The 22,659-nt window shown below is 53.9% G+C and overlaps 2 protein-coding genes across 2 annotated transcripts; both read left to right on the top strand.

Moving 5' to 3' along the window:
- Nucleotides 1-8,607: 8,607 nt before the first annotated feature.
- Nucleotides 8,608-9,428, top strand: NCLIV_007480 (conserved hypothetical protein; the record flags this gene model as incomplete). Its single annotated transcript, XM_003880259.1, has 2 exons — nucleotides 8,608-8,820; nucleotides 9,354-9,428. 2 exons carry the CDS (start codon nucleotides 8,608-8,610, stop codon nucleotides 9,426-9,428), a joined length of 288 nt encoding a protein of 95 aa, XP_003880308.1.
- A 2,412-nt stretch (nucleotides 9,429-11,840) lies between these two features.
- Nucleotides 11,841-19,412, top strand: NCLIV_007470 (conserved hypothetical protein; the record flags this gene model as incomplete). Its single annotated transcript, XM_003880258.1, has 9 exons — nucleotides 11,841-12,210; nucleotides 12,672-12,770; nucleotides 13,082-13,257; nucleotides 13,900-13,993; nucleotides 14,634-14,775; nucleotides 15,321-15,473; nucleotides 15,721-15,845; nucleotides 16,411-17,154; nucleotides 17,707-19,412. The coding sequence occupies 9 exons, from the start codon at nucleotides 11,841-11,843 to the stop codon at nucleotides 19,410-19,412; spliced, it is 3,609 nt and encodes a 1,202-aa protein (XP_003880307.1).
- Nucleotides 19,413-22,659: the final 3,247 nt, after the last annotated feature.

Here is a 22,659-nt window from a genome sequence, read left to right as displayed (position 1 = left end):
TACATCATAGAAGGGATCAGTGAGCCTGGCAAACCTATTTTCCATTCAAAAGTAGGAAACGGCCTTCACTGTCGCGTTGCCGTCAGGCGCCTTGCGGGATCCACCTGCGGAGGAGCAACGCCTGTTCGTATACCTCCACACAGTGGCGGGGTGAAGGGGCGCCAGGCTTTCGATTTTGGTTTTGCTGTCAAAATCGATTTTTCGGAACCCCAACAAAAACTGCGTAGAGGTAGAGGATATAACCATAATCAAACGTATCTACGCGTATATGCAGGTGTACACAGGCCGTGACAAACTGTATGGTCATACATGTGCGTATGGTATATAGATACGTATGCAGCTGTATAGATATACACAAATAAGTCTACATACTGTTCTATATGGGCGGCGGGGGCACCAACAGCACACTATGGAAAGGAGAGGAGACAGGAGGGAATCACCCGTCCAAATGCAAAAACGCTGTATCCTTTTGTCATAAGGAAGCGTGTGTTTGTCCGAAACATACGCATGCCACTATTTTTCTGAATCGAGAGCTGCTAACTCTGCTTGCCTAGAGCCATGTATAGCTGCCCAGCGTCATATAGAAAAGAACCTTCGTTTCCTTCTTTCAGTGCCACCAAGAGGGTAACAGCGGACCAAAAAGAATTTTCAAAATTTGCTACTCTCTCTACCGTCCTGGTTTCGTCTCGCTCCCAAGCCGTCGCGTTCACCTAATTTCGCGCTCTGCCGTCATACATGTAGGGAGACGAGGGCGACAAAAGACTATCGCCAGTTGTCTTTCTCAGATACTCCGGAGCGTTTTTTATTGAATGCAACTTTCTTGCGTCTACTCGGTAGACGGGAAGCAGACTGAGAAGAGCTCGACGGTCGGTGAGGTTTTGCAACAGGATTTCCGCCGGTGCTGTGTGCTTCCCCTAGTTTGTCACCTCCTCGGGAGTTTTTTCCGTGTTCGGGAGCGGAGGATTGTTTTCTCACCTCCCTCTGTTCGCCATGACTCTGTTCGGTTGCCAGGCCAGCAGTCACGTCAGCGACGTCCTTCTGGCCAACGTGGTCTCGTCCTTTTTCTAACTCGCCCCCTCGGTGTTTCTCCTTGTTTGTCACACTCCCAATGTCCTTCCCTTGACGCGAACCTACGCCTGTTTTCTCTCTCAGAGAAGTCCTGGGGCAAACAGATACAGGATTCCCTCCTGCTGACGCGGAGAACCTGGAAGAAAAGCAAGGAGCAGAGGATGTATGGGCGACTGGAGTTTTGTTCCTCGATTTCATCGCCTTCCTTTTGGGTCCGACCGAAAAGCGTTCTCGCTGCGGTGCCGCTGAGGTGATCCCCGAATTCGTCGTCCTTCCAGGTGGCTGCTTCTCGTCTACGTTTCCGAGGAGAGAGCCTGTTTGTTCTCCAGAAGAATTTCCTTCGACGGAATGGCTCGGTTCTCTATCAGCCCCTCCGCGCTGTTCCGCCGCCCGTTCCTCATTACGGGCTGTTTTTTCTGCTTTCCGTGCCCACGTAGAACCAAACGTCGTATCTGCAGTGGGAAGCGGTAATCTGGCGTGCGCTCTCGTCTTCTCCGATGACTCGAGTCCAAACGAGGAAATCGTTTGGCTCCTTTGTCCAGAGGAGACACTGTCCCCAGATAAGCTTTCGGAGAGCAAAGGATACTATCGCCCGGCGAATCCTTCGCCAAAGTGGCCCAGGACGTGAGGGGTGCCGCCGCGGCTGTGGCAGCGGAGGGCACTGAGTGTTGTGTCTCCAAAAGCTTCGTTCCTGTGATGTCTGCTTCGTTACCGTCTGTCCTGGAATCCCTGAAGACATGGCGTCTAGCCCAGAAGGATGAGGAAGCTGTTTTCGCCTTTTCACACCACAGGCCGCTTCGCGCCCTCCTCTGATTTGCGTTCGAAAAGCGACTGTCCCGTATCGTCGGAGCTGCACTGAACGAAGGTCGTGTAGTATCACGGGCACGGGATCTCTCGGATCCCTTCGTTGCAGATACCTGTTTTCTCTCTTCTTTCTGTTTCTTACCTGCAAAGGTTATTGACGCAGGAGCGATACTCTCAAAGGAACACGATGCTGTACTGTCATTTGCCTCAGCACATGCTCTATCTCCTATGATCTTCGTGGCTGCCACATCAAATTGAGCCGCCTCTATACTCAAAGGTTCTTCCTCTACGGCGGAGTTAACCTTCCGGCGAAACAGAGCGTCCCCGTCTTCTGGAGTTGTGGGGCGTGTTGCCTCAAGGGAGAGACACTGCGGGGAAGGAGGAGAGCACTCTTGTTCCTCATCTGGGCGTCGGAACGAAGGGAAAACGGAGTCTCCATCCTTTTCTCCGTCGTCGCTCACTGTTTTGCTAGGTGAGGATGCTGCACTACATGTTTCACACCAGGGGCAAAAAGTATATTCCCACGCGCAAGCGTAAGCTGTAGCATAAAGCGGCATCCTAGGCCAGTCGTCGTTGTATCGCAGGTGTTGTCGGAGATAGCGGCGGTCTGTGCTCTGCGATGGTTGTATTTTTTTCTCGGAATCTGCAGGCTGTTCAGCGAGCGACGCATTCTCGTCCAAGAGACTCTGAGCGGCCGTTTGGTTTCCCCCCTCGCGGTTAGCACCGCCCGCCTGCTCGGACTGGACACCAGGACCGTGTATGTGCACACCTTCGACGCTGCATTCCCTTGTCATTTCCGTACGGGTTTCGTCCACGTCCTCTCGCTCGCTGCCTAGTTGTGTGGGCCTCCAGAAGCACGTCTTCCCATTATGCCGCCTCTGTGCCAGGCCGTCATGCACAGAGTTTTTCACCCGTTCCATCTGGGGAGTTCCTTGGGTTCTTGCCTCAGCAGGCGTACAAACGGACGCAGGCCAACTAAGATCAACGACGCCTTTGGATATGTTACTTTGTGGGAAACCGTAGGCGTCTTGTGATGCCCCAACCCGACATGCAGTCGTCCGAGAATCTCTTACACCGTTCTTGTCTACGGGCTTCTTCTCGTTTCTCTGCTGCTCTTGTAACCACGTTTCACATTGTTGGGGCACTCCACAGGACGCCCGCCAACATCTTCGTTCGAGTTCAGGAGGGGAAGATTTCTGGGTGCTTCGGTCACCTTCTCTCCTGTGGGAAGGCCCATCAAGATCCCCGTCTCCTAGTTCGCCGTTATGTGGCAGAACCGAACGCAAATGTCTCTGTTCACACAGGGAACCTGCGGATGTTCGCATTGTTTCTTTGTGTATTTTCCACTCCGTCAATGCGTTCCGTTTGACAGTATTCTGTTGCGGAACGTTGCCAAAGAGTTGGGCAGCGTGTGTCTCTCGGTAATGCGTTAGTTTGTGCGTTTCGGGTTCGTGCGCGAGTCCGCCGGCTCCACGACCCTCGTTTTTCGGATACCCATGCTCTCGAGCAGCTTCGTCGCGCTGCCGCTCCCCTTCCCCCCCCTCCTCTGTGATCTGTCTCTTGAGACGCAACTGCTGTAGGAGTTGACGGCGGTAGTGTCCCGACGACGGTTGATTTCTGCTAGCATTTTCCTCTGGGCCCACACCGCGGTGGCGATGTTGAGATACGAAGATGAAATCTGCAGTACTGTCTACCTGGTAAGTCGTCTCACGTTCAGCGTGCGAGGGAGGACCCGGAAGTGATCCAGTTCCTCGTAGTCTACGGCAGAACCCCTGCGGCCAAGCAGACTCACGAGCCACGTCAGCTTGTTCCGGTGACAGAGCGTCCGCAGCATGCCAAGCCAATGGGGATTCGGATGCAAGGCTCCTGGAACTGAGAGAGTTAGGAGGATCTTGTCGAGTTTGAGGAAAGGCAAGACTCCGTGCTTGTGCCGAGACTCCTCCTGCCTCGGGGAAGATTGTTGCAGCGTGCGGCCCATATCCATATGGAAACGGAATCCACAAACCTCCAGGCAAAATCCTCCCTTCCGGAATGTCCAGGTTTCCAAGGAAAGACGCAAAGACATCTGGCTGTGTGACTCCGTAGTTCATGCTGTTCGCCACGCCTGGAAAAGCAGGAATCATGGCAGGTCCCCCGCGGAGCCAAAAGTGCGACCCTAAGTCCCCAGTTTCTGCGTTTGCTTCCAAAGAAGGAAGATTTCCGTAGGACCCAAGTTCACCAGGATGAGCATAGAGGAAAGGATCCTGTGGCGCTTCCTGCCTCCCCAGGGAGAAACGCGGCGTGATGCTTCTGGTAGGAACAGCAGTTGTTACTCCATGTGGGTCAACTGATATGTTCTGCTGAAGGAACGGCGATGGCTGGTCGTTTTGCGCGTCCGCATTCGACCCGCCCGCAAACGAACGAATGGCGGGATCAGGCATGTCACTTAAACTTTCCTGTGCTCCGGAATTCCACGCCACATCAGGCGCATGAAAGCCCGAGGTACAGTTGCCGACTACGCCATGAGGAGTTTGTTCCGGACTCGTTGACAAAGGCAGGCAGAGATGCGGTTCCTTGTATCCCCGTGCATGCTTCGCTTGAATCCGTGACGGAAGATGTGAGGGCGCCGCAAGAGACTCCGGCAGGTGCTGCGAGACAGGCTGCTGGGTCCAGTTTCCCGGTTGAGACCGAGGTTCACTGAAGACCCCAGACGTACCAGTGTTCGTTGCTGACGGAGGGAGAGACGAGCCTTGTGCGTTAGGTTCAGCATGCTCTCTTCCACCTCTCTGAGCATAGTGGGGATAAGCGAAGAAACCAGACTCACTCCTATCAAGCACGAGACGAGGCACCCTGAACAAGGCCTCTGTACCCATTCTTCTGCTGTGTAATGGAACTCGTGGCATATCAACTGGAGATGCTTGCGATGTGCGAGTCGGGCAGATGGTGCCTGGAAAACCTTTCCTTCGTTGGCCGGGGAAAGACAGCTCCCCTGGAACCAGCAAATCTGTCCTAGTTCGAGACCCCGGAGGAGCAACGGTCACAGTGGAACAGGAGGATTCATCGGGAGAAGGAGTCACAGGATGAACTGCGGAACTCCCAATGTCATGTACAAACGGTGCAGAAGATCCATATATCGAAAAATCAGAAACTGAGTTTGTGCCAATCGTCTGACTGTTGGTGTCGGGGGCTGTCCCATCTGTTGTCGTGCCTTCGAGCACCGCAGCCGGCGCGTGTGCTTGGGAGTTTCTAGGGAACCTGGTCCTTCCATTTTGGGGGGAAAACGGGTAACAGGGCGGACTGGTCTCTCGGGAGAGGGGCAGTCCGGCAAGGGAAGATACGATTTGATTGACGGCTGCTACGTTCTTTCCTCGCTCCCTCGAAGGGGAGGGAGGAGACGAACAGAGAGCATGTTGTTTTTCCGCATGCTCAGCCTCCTTGTACGAAGTTACGTTGTGAACAGTGGCACATGCTTGTCCTGCTGAAGACGGAAACTCTGAAGACGCATGATGAGAGGCTGGGAGCATAGTTGACACAGACGCCATCCCTCCCGAAAAATGTCGGTCATCTCTTTCCTTCCAACCGGTGGCAAAAGGCAGTGCAATGTTCTCTCCAAAACTCTGCGCCTGAGTCCGTGCGTTCTCTACCACCGCGTCCGCATTATCTGACCGTTTTCCTCTAGTCGGATCTTCATAGGAGAATGGAAAGACACAAGGGAAGGGACTTTCGTTAGAAACCCGAGTAAAGACAGGAGAAGCAGGGGGTGCCCTAGAGGCAACAAGGGGCCGAGTGGAACCTTCATCGATGTTGACGGAACAGTAAGAATCAGGGTTCGAACAAAATTTATTGTGGAAAGGATGGGAACTCTCAAGAGAGGTGTCGTCTCTTCGAGAAGTTACGAGCGCAGTAGACAAAACATGGTTGGCATGTGAAGAGATACGCGAGCCATCACCGGAAGCAGAAGATATGGGACGATCTTGGGACGGAGAATCATTCAGAGGCGACGCATAGCAAATAGAGCCTGACTGAGGAGTTTCCTGAGGCTCCGCGGTTCCACAGTTCCTTTGACGCAAGCTGGCGATGAGGCTAGCAGGTCTTCTCGGGTTGCCATGACGTCTTGTATGCCTCAGAGGCACCGCCGGAGAAGAAACCAGAAACCCACTGTAGTTGTGCCGAACGGCTGGAGAAGGGCGCCCTCTGTGACTGCGAATGGGGCGCTTCAAACTGTCTGGACATGATTCTCTCCCTTTCGGACAAACGGTCTCCATAAAACCGTTCCGCCTTCCGTGTATTCGTCCTCCGGGAGTCTGCACGTCAAAAGGAGGGGCACCAACGGCGGAGGGAGGGACACAAGCATGTTGATTATCATTATCATGGTTCCGAGGAACAAATGTCGGAGCACTTGCACGCATCATCTTTTCTGCACATTCATATGCATAGACATATGTATACAGTTTCATATGCACATATAGGTATTCTGTTACGAAGATATGCCTGTCGATCGCACGGGGAAGGGACTCGACAGGGGGAAAGTCTCGTGCCAATGGTTTGACAAGGGTAGAAGCTTTAGCCAGGAAAGCGGTGGGTGCCGCGGCGTCACAACGAGAACGCGCATTTGTTCCCTGAAGGCTAGTGCCTCGTGTACAAGATGTGACACTCAAAATGGTCCTCACCGCTATCCGTTCCCATGTTTAGGATTCCATCAACAGGGAATAATACAGAATAAAGCAGCAGCTTCTGGAACATCGCTACCAGGAAAGAATCAGTGGGGACGAATAAGGAATGGGTATGCTGAGAGTTAGCGACGTGGACGCTGCTTGGTACGGATAACAAACTGTTGATATCAAAGAATTTCGGACAGAGCATACATGCGGTGGATGCTATGAATTGTCATGTAGCAGTATGGTGCGTATCGATGTTCGCGTTTGCCCGCGACCGTTTTCCGCATTAAGGAGATCTGTTAATGATTATTAGCGGCATTTTGAGTTTTTATGAGCTGTCATTCCAGAAGGCCTCCAGGAAACCCAGAGTTATTGGACGCACTAGGCTTGTCATGCATAGCCAGTTTGCTTAGGCCAAAGGAATGCGCCAATGAAACGGGGATTGACAATTTGCTCGCTGGGAAGTTAGCACTTCATAAAGATCGCATGATGAATCTCAGGGTGAAAAAAGTTGGATCCCCCTCCCAGTTGCATAAGCTTTCGTATAAAAAAACACCAAGGCAGACGAGAGAACAGGAATCGAAGTCTGGCGTGCTGAATATCCGAATGTGTACAATTACGAAACACCACACAGCGATTTGAAAACGCGTCCCTCCGCGCGGAAGATTTGAGTTCTTCCTTACAGACAGAGGAAAATTCACAATCCTTCGAACCAGAAGAGCCGAATCATTTCCGATCGCATTGCATGTGCACAAAAACGTGCTCACAAAAGCTGTAAGTTGCAGGATGAGCTTAAACAAAGGCCGGTATATCGTGGAGCTCCTGGTTATTCTTCCTTTTCCCTGACACCCAGCAGGCGAGGTTGCTGTGACCCGCAACCCGTCATCTGTTTATATGTCTTGAGAGACTTATCTGCCTATTTGCGTTCTCCTTTTCCCAAACCGATCTTTGATTTTTATGTGTGTTACGTGTATCACTCTGAGAAACAGTATAAGCAGAGAGTCGTGACGTCTCACCTGTTCCTTTTTGCCACACTGCAAAGCCACAAGCGTCGTTGTACTTTTTCTACCACCGGCACCCCCCAACAGGGAGGCGGCCTCTATATCTAATTTATCGCTTGCAAGTACCTGGCTCCAAATTATCTCAATGCGGTGCCCTTTCGTAGATTCTTTCCAAGGCCTGAGTGGTCTTGCTCTGGGTCTCGAGGTCTGTGCAAGTCCGCACATCAGTGCGCTTCCAGTAGTGTGTCTGAATTATTGCGTAATCTCACCAACCACGTCTACCGCTACAGTATGAATTTTGTAAACGGACCCTCCACTAGATTACGCACTGTCGTGTCACCACATTTCCGTCTGCTCTTGAACGCGTTTGTTTCTCGCGGCTCTATACCAAAGTTGCAAGGCACCTCGCTATCCTGTATTCCCCCCCATTTGCGACGCATGTGCCGAAAGTGATGGCCTCTCTACAGCGAGGAGTTTCTCCTCTGCGGCTAGATCTATCCACCGCAAATCGTATCATGGGAGTGTCAAAAACCAACAGAAGATGCTCTGTAACTTACTAATTCATTCGTAGATGAGATGCGGCGAACTGCACACGGTGTGCCTGGCCATTGCTGGCTTCGAGCTTTGCCTCTAGTGTGTCAATTGCCTTGCAACCTTTCTGAGATTCCATTGTTCGCCACACACACACACCGTTTTCCCTGTCCGGACCACTTTGCCACGGGATGCAAGACTTCGTGTAATGTGTGTGCTGCCGTTCTTCCTCGTTAAGGAAACGCTTTCCAGAAACGCCCGTGAACGAGGGGATCAGCGCTCGGACAGCGGTGATACTCCACTGTTTTGTTGTTTGGTGTCGCCTTTGCACAGCTTAGCCTAACTCGACAAGTTTTGGCTCCTAATGTTCTTTTTGTGATGATAGCCCCAGGCAAGAATTAGACGATTTTGGTGTCGGCCCCAGTTCCCGGAGCTACGAAGGCGGCAGGACACGCGATATAGGCGGTTGCTCGGGGTGCCGCCTCAGCTTCGGCAGCAGCGTATCCTGTACTTTTCTGCGGAACTGTGTTCAAATTAACGAGTGTAACCGACTGTACCCCCTCAGTATGGTTCGACTTTTTTCGGAGGAGATGATGGCAGGTGGAAGCTTCAACTGCCTTGCGTACTCTGTTGCGTTTTTCTCATGCTTTTTCGTCACCTGCATTCTTGCTGAGGCGAAGAGCATAACGATAAATGTGGTGAAGGGGATCACCAACAACGACGCGTATGTAGTAAGCTTGGGGACAGGCGAGACGATTACGGTTAAATTGAAGCGCTCAGTTGCCGGTGAGCAGGCAGTCAGCCTACGTCCTTATGATCTGGAAAAGGGGCCTTACCCCGTGGGAGTGTATCGTATGTGTAATAGGAAAAAACGTGTTAGCTGGCAAGAGCTCTTTCCCCAAGCTGCCACCGATTTCCAGTTTGTTAAATGGAATAACGCCAGCGTATCGACTCTCACAATCAACACTCCGACGGTACCCGAACTGCCCAATAGCAATGCCATAGATTATTGTTTCGACCTTAAGGACAGCGTGTCCGAGAAGGCGATTCTCGTTGTCGCCATTGCCGGATCACATCGAGTCGCTGGAAGAGGTTTCTTTTCACCAGCTGTTTTTTCGACGATACTCGCTACTGTCGCAGTGCTTGTGAGCTCACAATACAGTTCATAAACCAAAGTGAAGATGGGTGACCAAAACAGCCTGTTACCGGCCTGCGCGTCAGCTCCACAAACGCAGTGCCGCAGCGTGGTGGCTCTCCTACAAAGGTATGTTTGCCTTCAAAATTCGGTTAGGAGTTGACCTGTTAAGTTGAGGGTCGTTTCCTGTTGGAATGCTTCGATGCGCGAACGTGGCGCTCCAGTGTGGCCGTAATCTTCATCTGCATCTAGGGGAGTGAAGTTGCCTCCCTCGAGGAACGTCTAGTTATGTTCTCAGGATAGCAACGCTCGGTCGAAGGTTTATCAAGAAGTTGATCGTTTTTCTTATGATGCAGCTGTAGTGTGTCGGCATATGGACTTCCCGGCTGGCCTGTTTCCCCTTCACGGTAGCTGCGTGAGATTTTCAGGCCGGAAGGCTTCCGTGGTTATCCCAGCCACGAACTGGTTCTGGGCTGGGGACATTTCGGGATGTCTGTCAAGCTCTCACTGTTTTTTTGTGTGTTGAAAGCTCGTCGGATCCCTGAGCCATTTTAGTGTCGCATTGCCCTCCCCGAAGGGACTGCTACAATTGCTGTCACAGCCAACTGCACAAATTCCTGCAGATGCGTTACGCTGCGTTCCACCTCATTCGGAGAATTCACACTCCCAGTTCGAGGGTACTTACCGTATTAGCATCTGAGCTGTGGTTGTCTCGCGCTGTCTTACTGGGCGGTGGTGAACTGGCGAAATCTCTCCCGCTCTAGCCATTCCGGTAGTCGAGTACGGGATTTTCACGCTTCACACGCGCGTTATTCCAATTTTGGTGAGCTCAGGTTGAAGCAAATGGCGAAAGATGTTGCAAACTGATGTGGAAACGCTCCTGTAAGGGCGACCGAGTTGCAAAAAGTTTAACCGGTAAAAAACATTATTCTAGGCTTTGCCGTAACGACGCAGAACACTTGTAGTCGTGAGGCTTACACATTCTGAAGGTTTGCCACTTGCGTGTTGCGTAGGCAGTCTGTTGCCACAGCCCGGCAGCGCAAAAACGCGTAACAAAAGAATTCCAGGCGTGTGTCACTTCCGCCAATGTGTGCGAACTGGTCCCCTTGTCCCCGCCACCATGTGTCTGACCGTCATGCTAAGTCGCGTAAACTTCTAGCCCAGTGCCAAAGGCGAACATTTAAAGCTGGTCAGTCTTTACGGCAAACACCCCTGTTTTCACACTTCCAGCCTGCGTTCCTCAGTTGCGCAGATGGGTGAAAAAAGACGTCTCCTTCCTCCGGCCTACTTTGCTCGGAGGCTAGACAGAATTCCTGTGTGCGCGTTGTCCAAGACTACCGCTAAACGATTCCCCCTTAAATTAACGGACAATGTGATGACTTTCCCGTGTCGCGGGTTGTTGGCAATGCCACACGAACAGTCTGTCGTGACCACCGGGTGAAGCTCACCCTTCATTTCAAGAGGCCCTCGTGCTGGAGCCGTTTTCCTCAGATGTCATGTTTCTGTACACAGCAAAGCATACGTGAAACCATCGTGCATGCGTCTTGGGGGACTCATGTCTGGTTTCCTCCTGGTCCATCCTCAAAACAGTTTATGCAAGAACACCATCCGTTCGACAGAACGCGTACATGCAAGTGCCTACGCTGCTTCTTTCCCGATGACTCGATGAACACACGCCGTTTGTCGCCAGCCGCGGTGAACGTTTGGGCAATGGAAAAGCAAATGCCGGAGGAGAGCGAAAGTTGCCTGGCAATGTGCTTTCTTGTCCGGTCTGGAAACAACCCTCCCACGGTCCCAGTGCCTTCTGCATGCAGGGAAAAGTGCAGCGTTGCGACGGCCACATCGCGAGGAGAAAAGCGGTACCAGCGGAAGTTCTTCCTGTAAGACTCAGAAGTTTCACTCTCTTCAGAGGGAACTTTTCCTTAGACACGGTGTCTATGAGGGTGTTTCTCTATCTTCTTCATCTTTCTCTCCACTTTCATGAACGAGAAACCGCCGCAAAAACCCCCAGGCTCGGCACTCGACCTCGCGTTCATGTGTGTCCCGTCGTGTGTTTGGCGCATCGACCTTTTTCTCGTCTACGGACCCGAGCTTCTTCCGCCCGAAAGTCTGTTTGTTTTTTGTTCACCTCTTCCCAGCTTCATAAAGTTTTTCTTCAAGTTGTTGCGTAGGCGACGCAATGCGGTCCCGACCTAGCGACGAGGGTCGGATTTTTTCACGCAAATCACACTCCCTCTATTCGTTGCGGCAAACACGGATATGTCTCCATTCGCATTTTCGTAAATTTCTCCGACCGTTTTGTGTAGTAAACTTCCAACTCCGACTCGGAGGAACACACAGTGGACACGCTTGACCGTCGCGAATTGTGGCGAGTATCGCATCCAGTCCTTCAATTTTGGGTCCCCGCTTGCCTCCGCGTTCCCCCCAGGCCTCAAACGAAGAGATCTTCTCACCACGTTTTTATCGCGAAGAAAGCGAGCCCAGTCGGACGAGAAGGCCCTTTTGGCTTTCTTGCTCGACAGAAGACCTGAGGCTAAAGCGCCTCTCTGCGGAGACACGGAAGCGAGCGTCTTCCTCTCTTTCCTTCCCACTGAAAAAAGGGACGCGCGTGCGATTTCTCTGTTCAGGCGAAAGGAAAAAAACACTCTGCATTTTATCCTCTCAATGCCACGGCCTGGCATGCCCGCGCCTTCGTGGCGAGCGGGCGTTTCGTCTGGGAAGTTTCCGTTGACTTGTTCCCTCTTTTCTGCTCTGCTGTTTCTTCTCTTTCTCCACTCCCAGCCATGGCAACAGAGTGTAGAAGCATCTCTCGCGACTCGCCGAAACGGCGGCGAAAGTCGCGGAGAAGAAAAATCGGGAAACGAGAGGAATGAGCAACCCTCTGAGCGGGAGAACGGCTTCGTCACCCTGGAGGAAGCCGAGAAGGGAGGGCGACAGGCCTTCATTCCGAGTGACTATACACCAGAAAATCTCCGCATTTCTCCCGAAGGCGCCGTTCGCTTCATGTTCGGCTCATGCAACCTCCAGCCCATTGGTGAGCAGATTTTTGCTGAGGAAACGTTTCTTGGAAAGCAAGAGCGTTGTGCATGGAGTTCCGGGCGTTCTGGTGTTTCAAAACCTTTCCCCTTCTCTCTTTCCGGTGTTTTGTGCTCTTCCCGTGACGAGCGTCTTTCCTCTGCTCCGTGCCCGTTCTTTCTCTCCCTCGTTTTCTCCCCCGCTTCGCCCTCGTCCATTCCTTTCCCCTACGTTCGCCCTCGTTTTCTTCTCAAGCGCTTGCTTTTGGCTGCTCAGTCTCTCTCAGTTTCCTGGCGTCGCTTTCCCCGGTCTCCCGTAAGATTTTCCCGTCTATCGCATCCCTTCTTTCGATCGCTTCCTTGGACCGCTTCCTTTTTCGACAGGTCCCGGCTGTTCGTCTTCTTTCTCTCTGACGTTCCTTCTCCCTTCTTTTTCCCGAAAATCTGTTTTTTGTTTCCAACCCCCGTGTTCTGTGTCCAGGAGGGGAGTGGCAGGTGGACGAAGAAGATCGCCACATGTGGAATTTCATCGCTAGCCGCAAACCGGACCTTTTTGCGCTTCTCGGCGACAACGTATACGGTGCGTCTTCAGAGAAGTGAAACTGAAGCGGTCGCGGGGGGGGGGGGGGGGAGGGCGAAGGGGCGAGCGCCAAGACAGCGCGAATCCACTTTCAGTTGTATCTCTAGGCGTGGAAAGACACGAAGCTGTGCTCAGTTTGCAGTATAGCGAGACAGAGCGCGAAACAAAAGACAGGTGCCAACCCAGTCCGACTGCTCGACAACTTGGTTCCACCTGGTGCTCACGCCATTCGGCTCCCCATCTCTTGTCTTTTCGGCGTTGCGAGCGTTGGAGTTTCTGCGTTTTCGCGCGTTGTGCGGCGCTTTTCTCAGCTCACAACTTCCGGCACTTTGGCTTGGCGAACAGCATTCGGTGGGACTGGAACAACCTCTCGTGGTCCGAGTTTAGACGCCGAAGAGCCGAAGTCACGCAGGCCTTCAGACGCCCCGCCACGATCGACGAAATGCGAGAAGCCTTCCAAAATCAAACGTCTCACCGTGCCTATCAGGTTCGCTCTCTCTTCGCAGATGCCCACGCCTCAATCCAGAACGGCGCTCAATACGTAGATAAGCAAATATTCAAAGAGATATGTGGAGTGATTAGAGACATATAAGGCAAACAGATCGATCGAGAGACACAGACATAAATCGATGCATACTCTACATACATGTGTGTGAAAAAACAGGACTCTTTCACATGTCTCTACCGTCGTGTCTTTCGGCTCGAACTGTGGTGATGGTAATTGCGGCGGTTTTCGACGGGATCTGCGTCACCGCTTCCCAGAGAAAAACACAGATCTGTGCGAGCTCGGCAGAGGACAGAGAACCAAGCAGTTTAGACAAAAAGTCTGAACACCACACCCACGGCATTTCACATATCTCTCTAGGCCTCTCACTTTTGCCGCGGGAGGGCCCTTCGGCACTTGTCTTTCTACATCTCTATCTCTGCATCTATGTCTGTAGAACCTTATTTGTCCGGCCATGTACTTAATTACACATTTGGGTAAGTAGTTATGCATATCCGTGGTTAGATTAATCTAGAGACGCACGCTAGTGCATATATATATATATATATATATATATATAGGCCGAGTGCTTGTGTTCTGAATTCACAAGGGCTGTGTTCTCGTCCACTGGCCTTCTGGTTTCAGGATTTTCTTCACACAGGCGTGCACGTGATTGGGACCTACGACGATCACGACTTGGGAGAAGACAATCCGTCGAAACATCATCCTTTTAAATACGGTACTTAATAGAAACAGAAAAAGCGAACAGCGTTTCAGTAGACCCAAAATAGGGAACTCGCATAGATTCCTCTAGCTTTCTAGCTAACTACATATATATATATATATATATATATACTGGTGGATGCATCGATTTCCATCCCATATATATATATATATATATATATATATATATATATATATACAAATATGTAGCACGTGGACGTAAGTACTTCTCTCATGCGTGCACGCGTCGGTATGCCTAATAGATTGCGATTGCTGGTGTATTGTCTTGGATACATTTAACACAGGCGCCCTCCGACGGGTAGATATCGCGGCCTGCATGTATCACATCCCACGTGTGTGAAGTGCTGGGCAGCGTGTGCATGCAGATCCACATGCAACTGCGCATATATATATATATATATATATATATATATATATTATGTACATGCACATATGAACATATATCTACAAACAGGCATAGATATGGAGATAGATATACTTACGTATAGATAGATAGATAGGTGGAGGTAGGTATAGATATTCTGTGGGTCTCCCGTGCTGCCCCTGGAGCCGGAGAGGCCGAAGTATCAGAAGTTTTTTGAGCAATTCCTCTGGTTTTTTTCGGCTCGCATGCGGGCTGTATCTGTTCTCTGCAGAGGCGCGCGACATCGTGCTGGATTTTTTCAATGTGCCGAAAAACTCTCCTCGTCGCTCGGTCTTTTGGGATGGAGCCTACAGTTCACACAAGATCCAAGTGGACGCCGGTTTCGCGTTTCGTGTGATTCTTTTGGACTCGAGGTAGGTCTCCAATTTATCGTTTTCCTCTCACTTTTTCGCTCGATTCCCTCCCTTCTCGTTCTTCCTACCGTTTTGTGTGCCTGCTCAAGAGAAATCTACGCCATGTGCTTCTCCCGCGACGCTGACAAGGGGTTCACTATCTTTTTGAAACGCGTGTGCGTCTTCAAAACGTTCTCTAAAGTCGGCCTTCCTCTCCGTAGACTCCGGAAGGCAATCTTTTCAGTCTCTTCCGCAAATCTCTCATCCTACAGCCTCCGCTCCCGCAGGCCAGGAACGCGTCAGCCGCGTTTTTCAGAAGATCGCGACTTTCCCGCGGGAACTGTTTTGCCAGCTTGTGCGCGAGGAATTGCCCCTGTAGAAGCGCGTCTTTCTTTTATGCATGCAGTGGCGTTCGCGGAAAAGCTCTACTCCCTGGAGTGCTCAATGCAACGCGGCGTCGCGGGAACGCAATTAAACTCCATCGTGCATGCGTTTTTCGTCTTCTTGCATTCTCCTTCTTCTCTTTTTCCGACGCAGTGTTTTCGTTTTCTCGCGTGTGGTCGCAGGTTCAACCGCGATTCGTGGGCCTTGCTGCCTCACGGGGACATTCTCGGGCACCAGCAGTGGACCTGGTTGGAGGAGGAACTGCGCAAATCGAAGGAAGAAGGAGATGCAGTCACCTTCATTGCTTCCAGCATTCAAGTCCTGCCGTCTCCCTTGTACGTTTTCGGTCTTCCTCTCTTTGCGCATAGCCCTCTTCCCCTTTTTTCTCGCTCTCACTTTCTCTCTCGAGGCCGGTGACTCTGTCTCTGTGTCTTTACGTTCGGTGTTGACGGGGAGCCCGTGAAGATCTGTTTTCTGCGGGTTGCTGAAAAGCGTGTACGCTTGATTTGTTCACACACGAGGTCGCTTCCAAGTTTCGCACGTGTCAAGGCACCTCCGAAGTGTTTTGCTTCTTTTTCGCAGCATCGCGACTGAAGCGTGGTCCATCTTCCCCGACGCGAGAAGACGACTGTTGAACCTCATCATGGATTCGGGTGTCCAGATGCCCGTCTTGCTCTCCGGTGACGTGCACTTTGCCGAAATAAATCGTGAGTCGCCATGGCCACAAACGCACCGTTCCCCGACGCCCTCAGCGAGTCCAGAGAGAAGCGAGGGAAGAACAGGAGAAAGCAAACACGGGCTCCGGAGTCCAAAAAGATGCAGGCGTGTTTTTTCCCAGCCTCAACCAAGTATCGCGTTACTCTTATCCTGCCCCTGCGCCTCTCCCTTCCTTCTCTCCGTCCCTTCTCTCCCTTCTCTCCCTCCCTTCTCTCCCTTCTCTCCCTCCCTTCTCTCCCTTCCTTCTCTACCTTCCTTCTCTCCCTCCCTTCTCTCCCTTCCTTCTCTCCCTCCCTTCTCTCCGTCCCTTCTCTACCTTCCTTCTCTCTCTTCCTTCCCTGCGTCCCTTCTCTCCCTTCCTTCTCTCCCTTCCTTCTCGCCGCCTCTTCTCTCCTTCTCTTCTCTCCCTCCCTTCTCTCCTTCCCTTCCCTCCTTCCCTTCTCTCCCTTCACTTTTATCCCGGTTCCTGCTTGCCTCGTCCGTTGCGTGCTTTCCTCAGTTTTTCCTCCTGCCGTTCCCTACTCTCTCCGCGACGTCTCTGCGGTGTCTTTCCAGGCGTGCTGTGTCGTCCTCGCTTCTCCGTTTCGCCCGCGGGCTCCGAGCCGCGACCTGCGCCGGCTGGTGAGGAGACACAGGCGCCGACCTCGTCTCCTGTCTCCGCCGCGCAGTGCCTCGCTCCGTCTCCGTGGCAGCGCATGGGTCTGTTGCTCGGGCGCCTCGACAGAGAGCGCGAACGCGAGGCAAGACACCACGGCGAGCGTCGCCGCGCCGCGGAGGCTGAAGACCGAGGTGGAAATCAGGCGTCTGTCCCGAGGAACGCCCGGCAGGGCGAGTTGGGGGTTCCAGAGCACGCGTCTGATCCTTCTGCCTTGTTCTCGCAAGGGTCCGTCGCGCAAGGGCCAAGAGATAGCCTGCTGTCGGTGACGCCGTGGACAAGGCCGGGTCTTTTTGAGCGTCTCTTTCCGTCGCTTTCCTTCCTGTCGTCCTACGTCTTCATGCACCTTTTTGCGCCGTCAGTTGCGGCGACCTTCTCGCTCTTCTCCGCTCCGCACCCTGTCGAGGAGTACCTGGACCTGCTGCGGGAAGGCCACGCGGAAGAACGGCGGCGCAGCGAGGGTAGCGGCGCCGAGGCGCGGCGAGACTGGAGGCGCGGCGTGGAATTGATCGAGGTTACTTCGAGCGGCCTGACCCACGGCGTCGAAGAAACTTTCCTCGCCGCAGCAGCGCCCGCCAGGCTCGCGGAGTATGGACTGCAAAAGCTCCTGCCGCGGACCTCCACGACTCGCGACGACTTCTACGGTAGGAAGCGAACCGCGAGAGAAGGGAAACCGGAAGTGGAAGACGAGGCAAAAACAGAGAAGCCAGGCGAGGCAGCAGCAAAGCGGAGGGAAGAAGGTGGGGCATCGGTCGAGGAGACAGCTGGGGAGGATTTTCCACGGAGAGGGGATGGCGTAGAGAGGCTCAAGGCGGGGGGAGAGAGGAACAAAGGGAAGAGGCGACGAACGCAGTCGGAGCGAAGAGGAACTGGAGAAGAACTGAACGCGGGCGGCAGATCTGAAGAAACTTCAACGACCGGTAGCTGATCAAGGGTGGGGGCACAAATGCATGCGGCGCGACAGCGAAGAAAAACCGGGGCTTGAGGCGCAGGAAGCGCGCTCCGTGCTAGAAGAGATGCTGCTCTGTTCGAGTTGATTCCGTAAACTCGCCGTCGCTCGCCAGCGCAGTCGCCGCCCGTGCGCGTCTGATGGAGCGTTTCGCCTCAAGTGCTCATCTGCTGCACGCTACAGGCCGCAGCCCGTAAGTTGTTCATGACTCCGATTTTGTCTCTTTTTGCGGCTGTTCCGCGCTCAGGCGAACGCCTCGTGTACACCCGTCGTAACGTTGGCGATATCCAGCTGGTGCGGAGTCCGTTGTTTCTTCTTCGAGAAGGCGAAGCAGCGGAGCCAGGAGCGGCGAGGCGCGAGAGGCGAGAGCAGGGAGAGGCGAAACGCGCGGGAGAGACAGAAGATCGAGCGGCCTACGCCTCGCTTCTCGCTGCCGTCTCGTCTTCGTGCGGGAAGGGAGGCGAACGCGATGCGGAGAGACTGTCTCCGTCCCTCGTTGACGCAGTCGGTGACTTCTTCGCGAAGAGTCCGGCGCGGTTTCACCTGCTGTTGTCGCTGTATCGGCGGCTGCTCGCCGTCCACAGCCGGTCGCGGCACGAGGGCAGAGGGACAGGGCAAGCGAAGACGAAGCTGAACATTTCGCCGCGCAAATCTTGGGGCGCGTGTTCCCAAGGCTCGGCGACGCCGAGGCGACGCCCTCAGCGCGAGTGGGACGAAGAGGTCGGTTTGCAGAGCTCGGTCTGGTGCTGGGGAGACGAAGAGCAAGAGCCGTCAGGCGCGGCGAGCGATGTTGTCGAGTACGGGAACCGCCCGACTTTCCCCTATCCTCTCCTCCGAAACCACGCGTTCTTCTCGCTCCTCCTCACTGTCGAAGCTCTCCTTCACGTCTCGCTCCAGCGCCTCTCACGTACCTCCTCTTCGTCTGTCTCCTCTTCGTCGGTCTCCTCTTCGTGGACCGACGACATCGCTGCCTTCTGTGTGTCCAGTCGGTCGCGCGCGCGGGAAGCGGTCGGCGGCGTCTTGCGTTTTCTGCTGGGTCGGCAGAAAGCGGATTTCTCCGAACGCGACGCGGCGCACGCGCTCCGGCAACGGCGCCTGGCGCGGCTGCTCAGCTGGGCGTCTGCGCTGCGCAGCGAGTCTCGGCAGATTTGCTCCGCGCTCGCGACCGTGCTGCCGGAGAAGGCGCCGGGCGATCCGGGACAGAACAACACAGCGAGCACGCACGGCGAGAAGGACGACAGCCGAATGCGGGCGCAGCGCGAGAAGGCCGTTTTGGAAGCTTTGACGCACGCCGTGTGTAGCGTTGATGGTCGAGGCGAGCCTGGAGAGACTGAGGGCCACGGCGAGGAAAGCGAGCGCGATTCACGCCACGTGGCCTGCGGACATGTGGAGGAAGTTCTCGCTGCTCGCCTGTGGATTAGCGTGGAGATTTTCGCGCTGCCGTTCGGCGACCTCGTCCTCGAGACGTTTGTCTCGCCGTTCGCCTTCCAGGGCGCCCGCCGCCGGCTCCTCAGGCAACTGGAAGAAGAGAGTAGCGACGCAAGGGAAGAAAGGAGAGGGGAGAAAGGTGCGGCTAGTGCCGGGGATGGCGCTGCGCTTTCTGGAGCGGCGAAGGCGAGGCGGGGCGAGGAGACAGGCCGCAGCGAGAGACACCAGCTGAGAGACTTGCCCCGTGCTCGGTGGTTCTGCGAGCCTCCGGAGGGGCCCGACCGGACGCCTGCGTACGTCGCCGCGGCCGTGCTTGTTCTGTTTCTCGTCCTTGTCCTTTTCTGCGCGCTGCTTCTTCGCGCTCTGGCGTGCTGTGCGCGATGCGTCTGTGGGCGGAGACAGGAGAAGGTGGAGCGGCGGGGCGGGAATCGAGGAGCGGAAACCGCAGTGCGTGAAGCGGCAGAAGAGCTAAAGCGTGGGAGCCGCGACGCCTCCACAAACCCCCGAAGACGGCGAATGGCGTGACTGGTTGCGAAAGAAAGAGGGAAACGAAAAGCACGAAAAATCACGAAAGGAACGGAACGGATACAGCGTCGAGAATGGGTTTTTCCGAGGAATTTAGAAATGTCAACACGCGTGAGGAAGGTAGAAGGAAGATAGGAAGCGACGCAGTTACTCGGGTGTGCTCTACCCAAGAAAGGTACATCGCACAGCTTCTTTTTGTAGGCGCGAGAGCCTCGTGTCTTCGCTGTTATTCGGTAGGTAATAGTAGGTACATCCATATGTGTAGCTGTGCGTGCTGGTGAAACGCACGTGAATAAGTTTGCACACGACGTGTATGTGTTTCCGTAAGGCTTGTCCAGAGCGCATTTGCGTGGGTAGATTTATCGGTGACGCGATACCCATATCGACAGATAGGCATAAGGCGATCGAAAATCGTCTGTGTAGGCACATGGATTCGCTGGAGATGGGTTTTTTTCCGCACATTCCAACACATGTGTAATGGTATATTTGTATATGTGGACGTACGTATGTCCCTATACATATTCGTTCATGTGTGTGCAGACGTATTATGTGGTGACGCAGATGTACTTTCTACACAAACATAGTTTCAGTGTCTCTCTCTGGGAAAGCCACCCTTGTCGACTGTTTTCCCTGGCGGGAGAGAGACCGGCTGTTTCCTTTTCCCCGGCGCTCTTGTCTCGGAAAGCTAATCGTTTTTTGCAACTCAAGCGTGAGGACGCTTCCCTTTTTCTGCCCCGCGGCTGGGGCGAGCAGAAACTCCCTGAGAGAGACGAGTCCGGAACCCAGATTCGAGTTTAGGCCGTGTTCGGGCGACACGCAGCGTAGTGCGCTGACCCTCGTGGGGGGTGGCGCTCGATGTTTGCGAGAATCGAGAATCTTTTTTTAAAATGTCAAAGTCCACAGTCGCGCGAAAAATGTCCCAGCTGAGTTTTTTCGCCGTCTCTGTCACGCGCCCCCAAAGTCGAGCTTCTGGCTACTCGCTCCGCGGTTTGCGCATAAGAAAGCGAACTGCGCACGGTTCCGCCAAACTCCACATGTCATCGTTTTCCTTTTCGCTGCAGAAAGCACAGCTCCGTCACAATCGCCGCCGTGACCCCGTCCACTAGATCTTTGAGTTGCCTTGCGTGTTCTCTTTAATTGTTATGTGCGGCGTCAGGTGTGTATGTACAGCGGAAAACGGGATTCAGCAGCCAGCGTGTGCTTGCGATGTGAAACGAATACTGGATTCTACAAACAATTGAGTGAATTTTTCCACTTATCTATTGTACGCGGACGGGTGGGCCTGTCGAGGAAACAATCTGTGCAGCAACGGACGGAACTGGACTCGCGAAAACGCGCGAAGCACAAGGAGGCTGCAAGTCTCGCGTGAAGATGTTGACGAGGCAATCCCAGAGAAGGCAGCTCCGCAGCCTGCACGCAAAAGCCGAAAAGACCCACATAGGGTCCCTGCGAATCTAGAAGAAAGGAAAGTGTGACGCTGGCTCGTTCAGCCGGGGACAGGATGAGCTCTGGACTGGCCGAAGTAATTAGGGTGAAACGCCGAGGACGCGGCTGCTTCTCCTGTTCGGCCAGGGAAAGGGAAATCTCGAAAATAGTCGGTCCACACTATCGCGGCCCGTGTTTCGTTCTGTGGAGGGCTCAAGTGTTGTGTCTACAGTCCACGGTTCGCTTGTGTGCGTGTGTTTCTTCCGCATGCTCATGAAGAGCCGAGGTCTGTTGCTGGCATTCTTGGTAACAAGGAAGACGGGCGACGCGCCTCGACACGTCGCAGGCATGACCCAGTGTGTATTGCGCACACATTACATTGGCGAACCGTCTTTGTGAAGCTTCTCTGTGAGCGCAGCTCGCCTCTTTTACATTGAATCGACGGAAGAAAGGACTTCTTGAATCCCTTGCATCGCGGGGGATGAAAACCTGGCCTTTTCCCCGGAAAAATTTCGGGTCACTTGTTTCCTGGGGATTTGGTGACCCTCGGCGACTCTCTGGGTCTCGGAGCCGCGAAACGGGGTGGCGAGCAACGCGGCATGGGGAGGGACCGCTGCGAGAAAATCGCGGAGGTGAGAAGATCGGTCAGGTGGTCGCGCCTCGGAAAAATTTCATTGAAGAGATGCTCAGTCAATGATCCGCCCGTCGTCAGTGTCGCTGGTCCGTAGAGCTGACTGATGAGAGCGGATTCCTGGTTGCTGGTTTCCTCTTCTCTGTTCTTCCTCTTTTTGCGGTGAGTGCCGAGATCTCGCCCCCTCGTAGAGGAGGTTCTGCAAGAAAGCGCCCTCCATTGTGTGCACCAAAGAGTGAGCAGATCGTCGGTCCATGTGGTGTGCGGCCGTCTACGACTTCAGTTCGGACATCTGGGCCAGCTCCTTTAGCTCGTCCTTTCCTCGAGGTCTTTCCTCTTCTTTCCAAAGGAAATGAGTGGTGGGCGAAAAGCTGTCCTTTTCTCTCCCCACCGGAAACCGGCGATTTCCTGTCTCAGAAAGGCTGCAGAGAGTCAACCGGGGCGAGGGAGGCACCAGCTGCCTTGACGGCTGCGCTGCGCGCATCTGTTGCTCGAAGAAAAACCGGGGAGAGTGAAAGTGTTTTCCGTGCCGGAGAAAAACGACACATCGAAAGCGTCTTCAGCCCATGTCTTCATCTGTTTTTTCGGTGTCACTCATGTTTCTCGCGCGAGTTCGTCCTTTCTTCGGCCGCTCTCTGTGTGTGCTCCGGCCCTCCCACCAACTCGATATATCTGCACGGGTGACCCGAGCTCAGACTCGCGGGACGGGCGAACAGCGGCTGCCTTTCCAGCAACGTCGCTCTCAGTTTCTGTTTTTCCCCTTTCTTTCCTCGGAAGGCGCGGTTTGCCTCGTCCTAGGCGTCAAGAATAGCGCTGCCTCCGTAGTCAAATTTCTAAGCTCGCCGCCAGGAACACAGCAGACAGTCACTCAACAAAAACCATGGAGCCGCGCCGACTCCGCCCCGCCGTCCACCAAAGGTCCGCCAACCAGCGATGAGATCTGTCAGTAAACGTCCACGTGTGCATCCCCTGTTTGATCCCCCCTGTTTGCCTCTTAGCCCCTGTAGGTCAGCGGGGCCCTAGCTCTAACTGCTAGCCGCATGGCGGAGAACAAACGCCTGTGTGGTCTCGCGTGCACCCGCTCGCGGCCCCGGTCTTGCGAGATGCGATCGATGAGATCATAGACGCCTCTGCGTCTTTTGGTCTACACAACGGCCTCCAGGAAACAAGTGACGCTACACCTCCCGGCGC

This window comes from Neospora caninum, chromosome III (genome assembly GCF_000208865.1).
Source record: "Neospora caninum Liverpool complete genome, chromosome III".
Lineage (NCBI taxonomy): Eukaryota > Apicomplexa > Conoidasida > Eucoccidiorida > Sarcocystidae > Neospora > Neospora caninum.
This window is presented reverse-complemented; position numbering and strand designations above follow the sequence as displayed.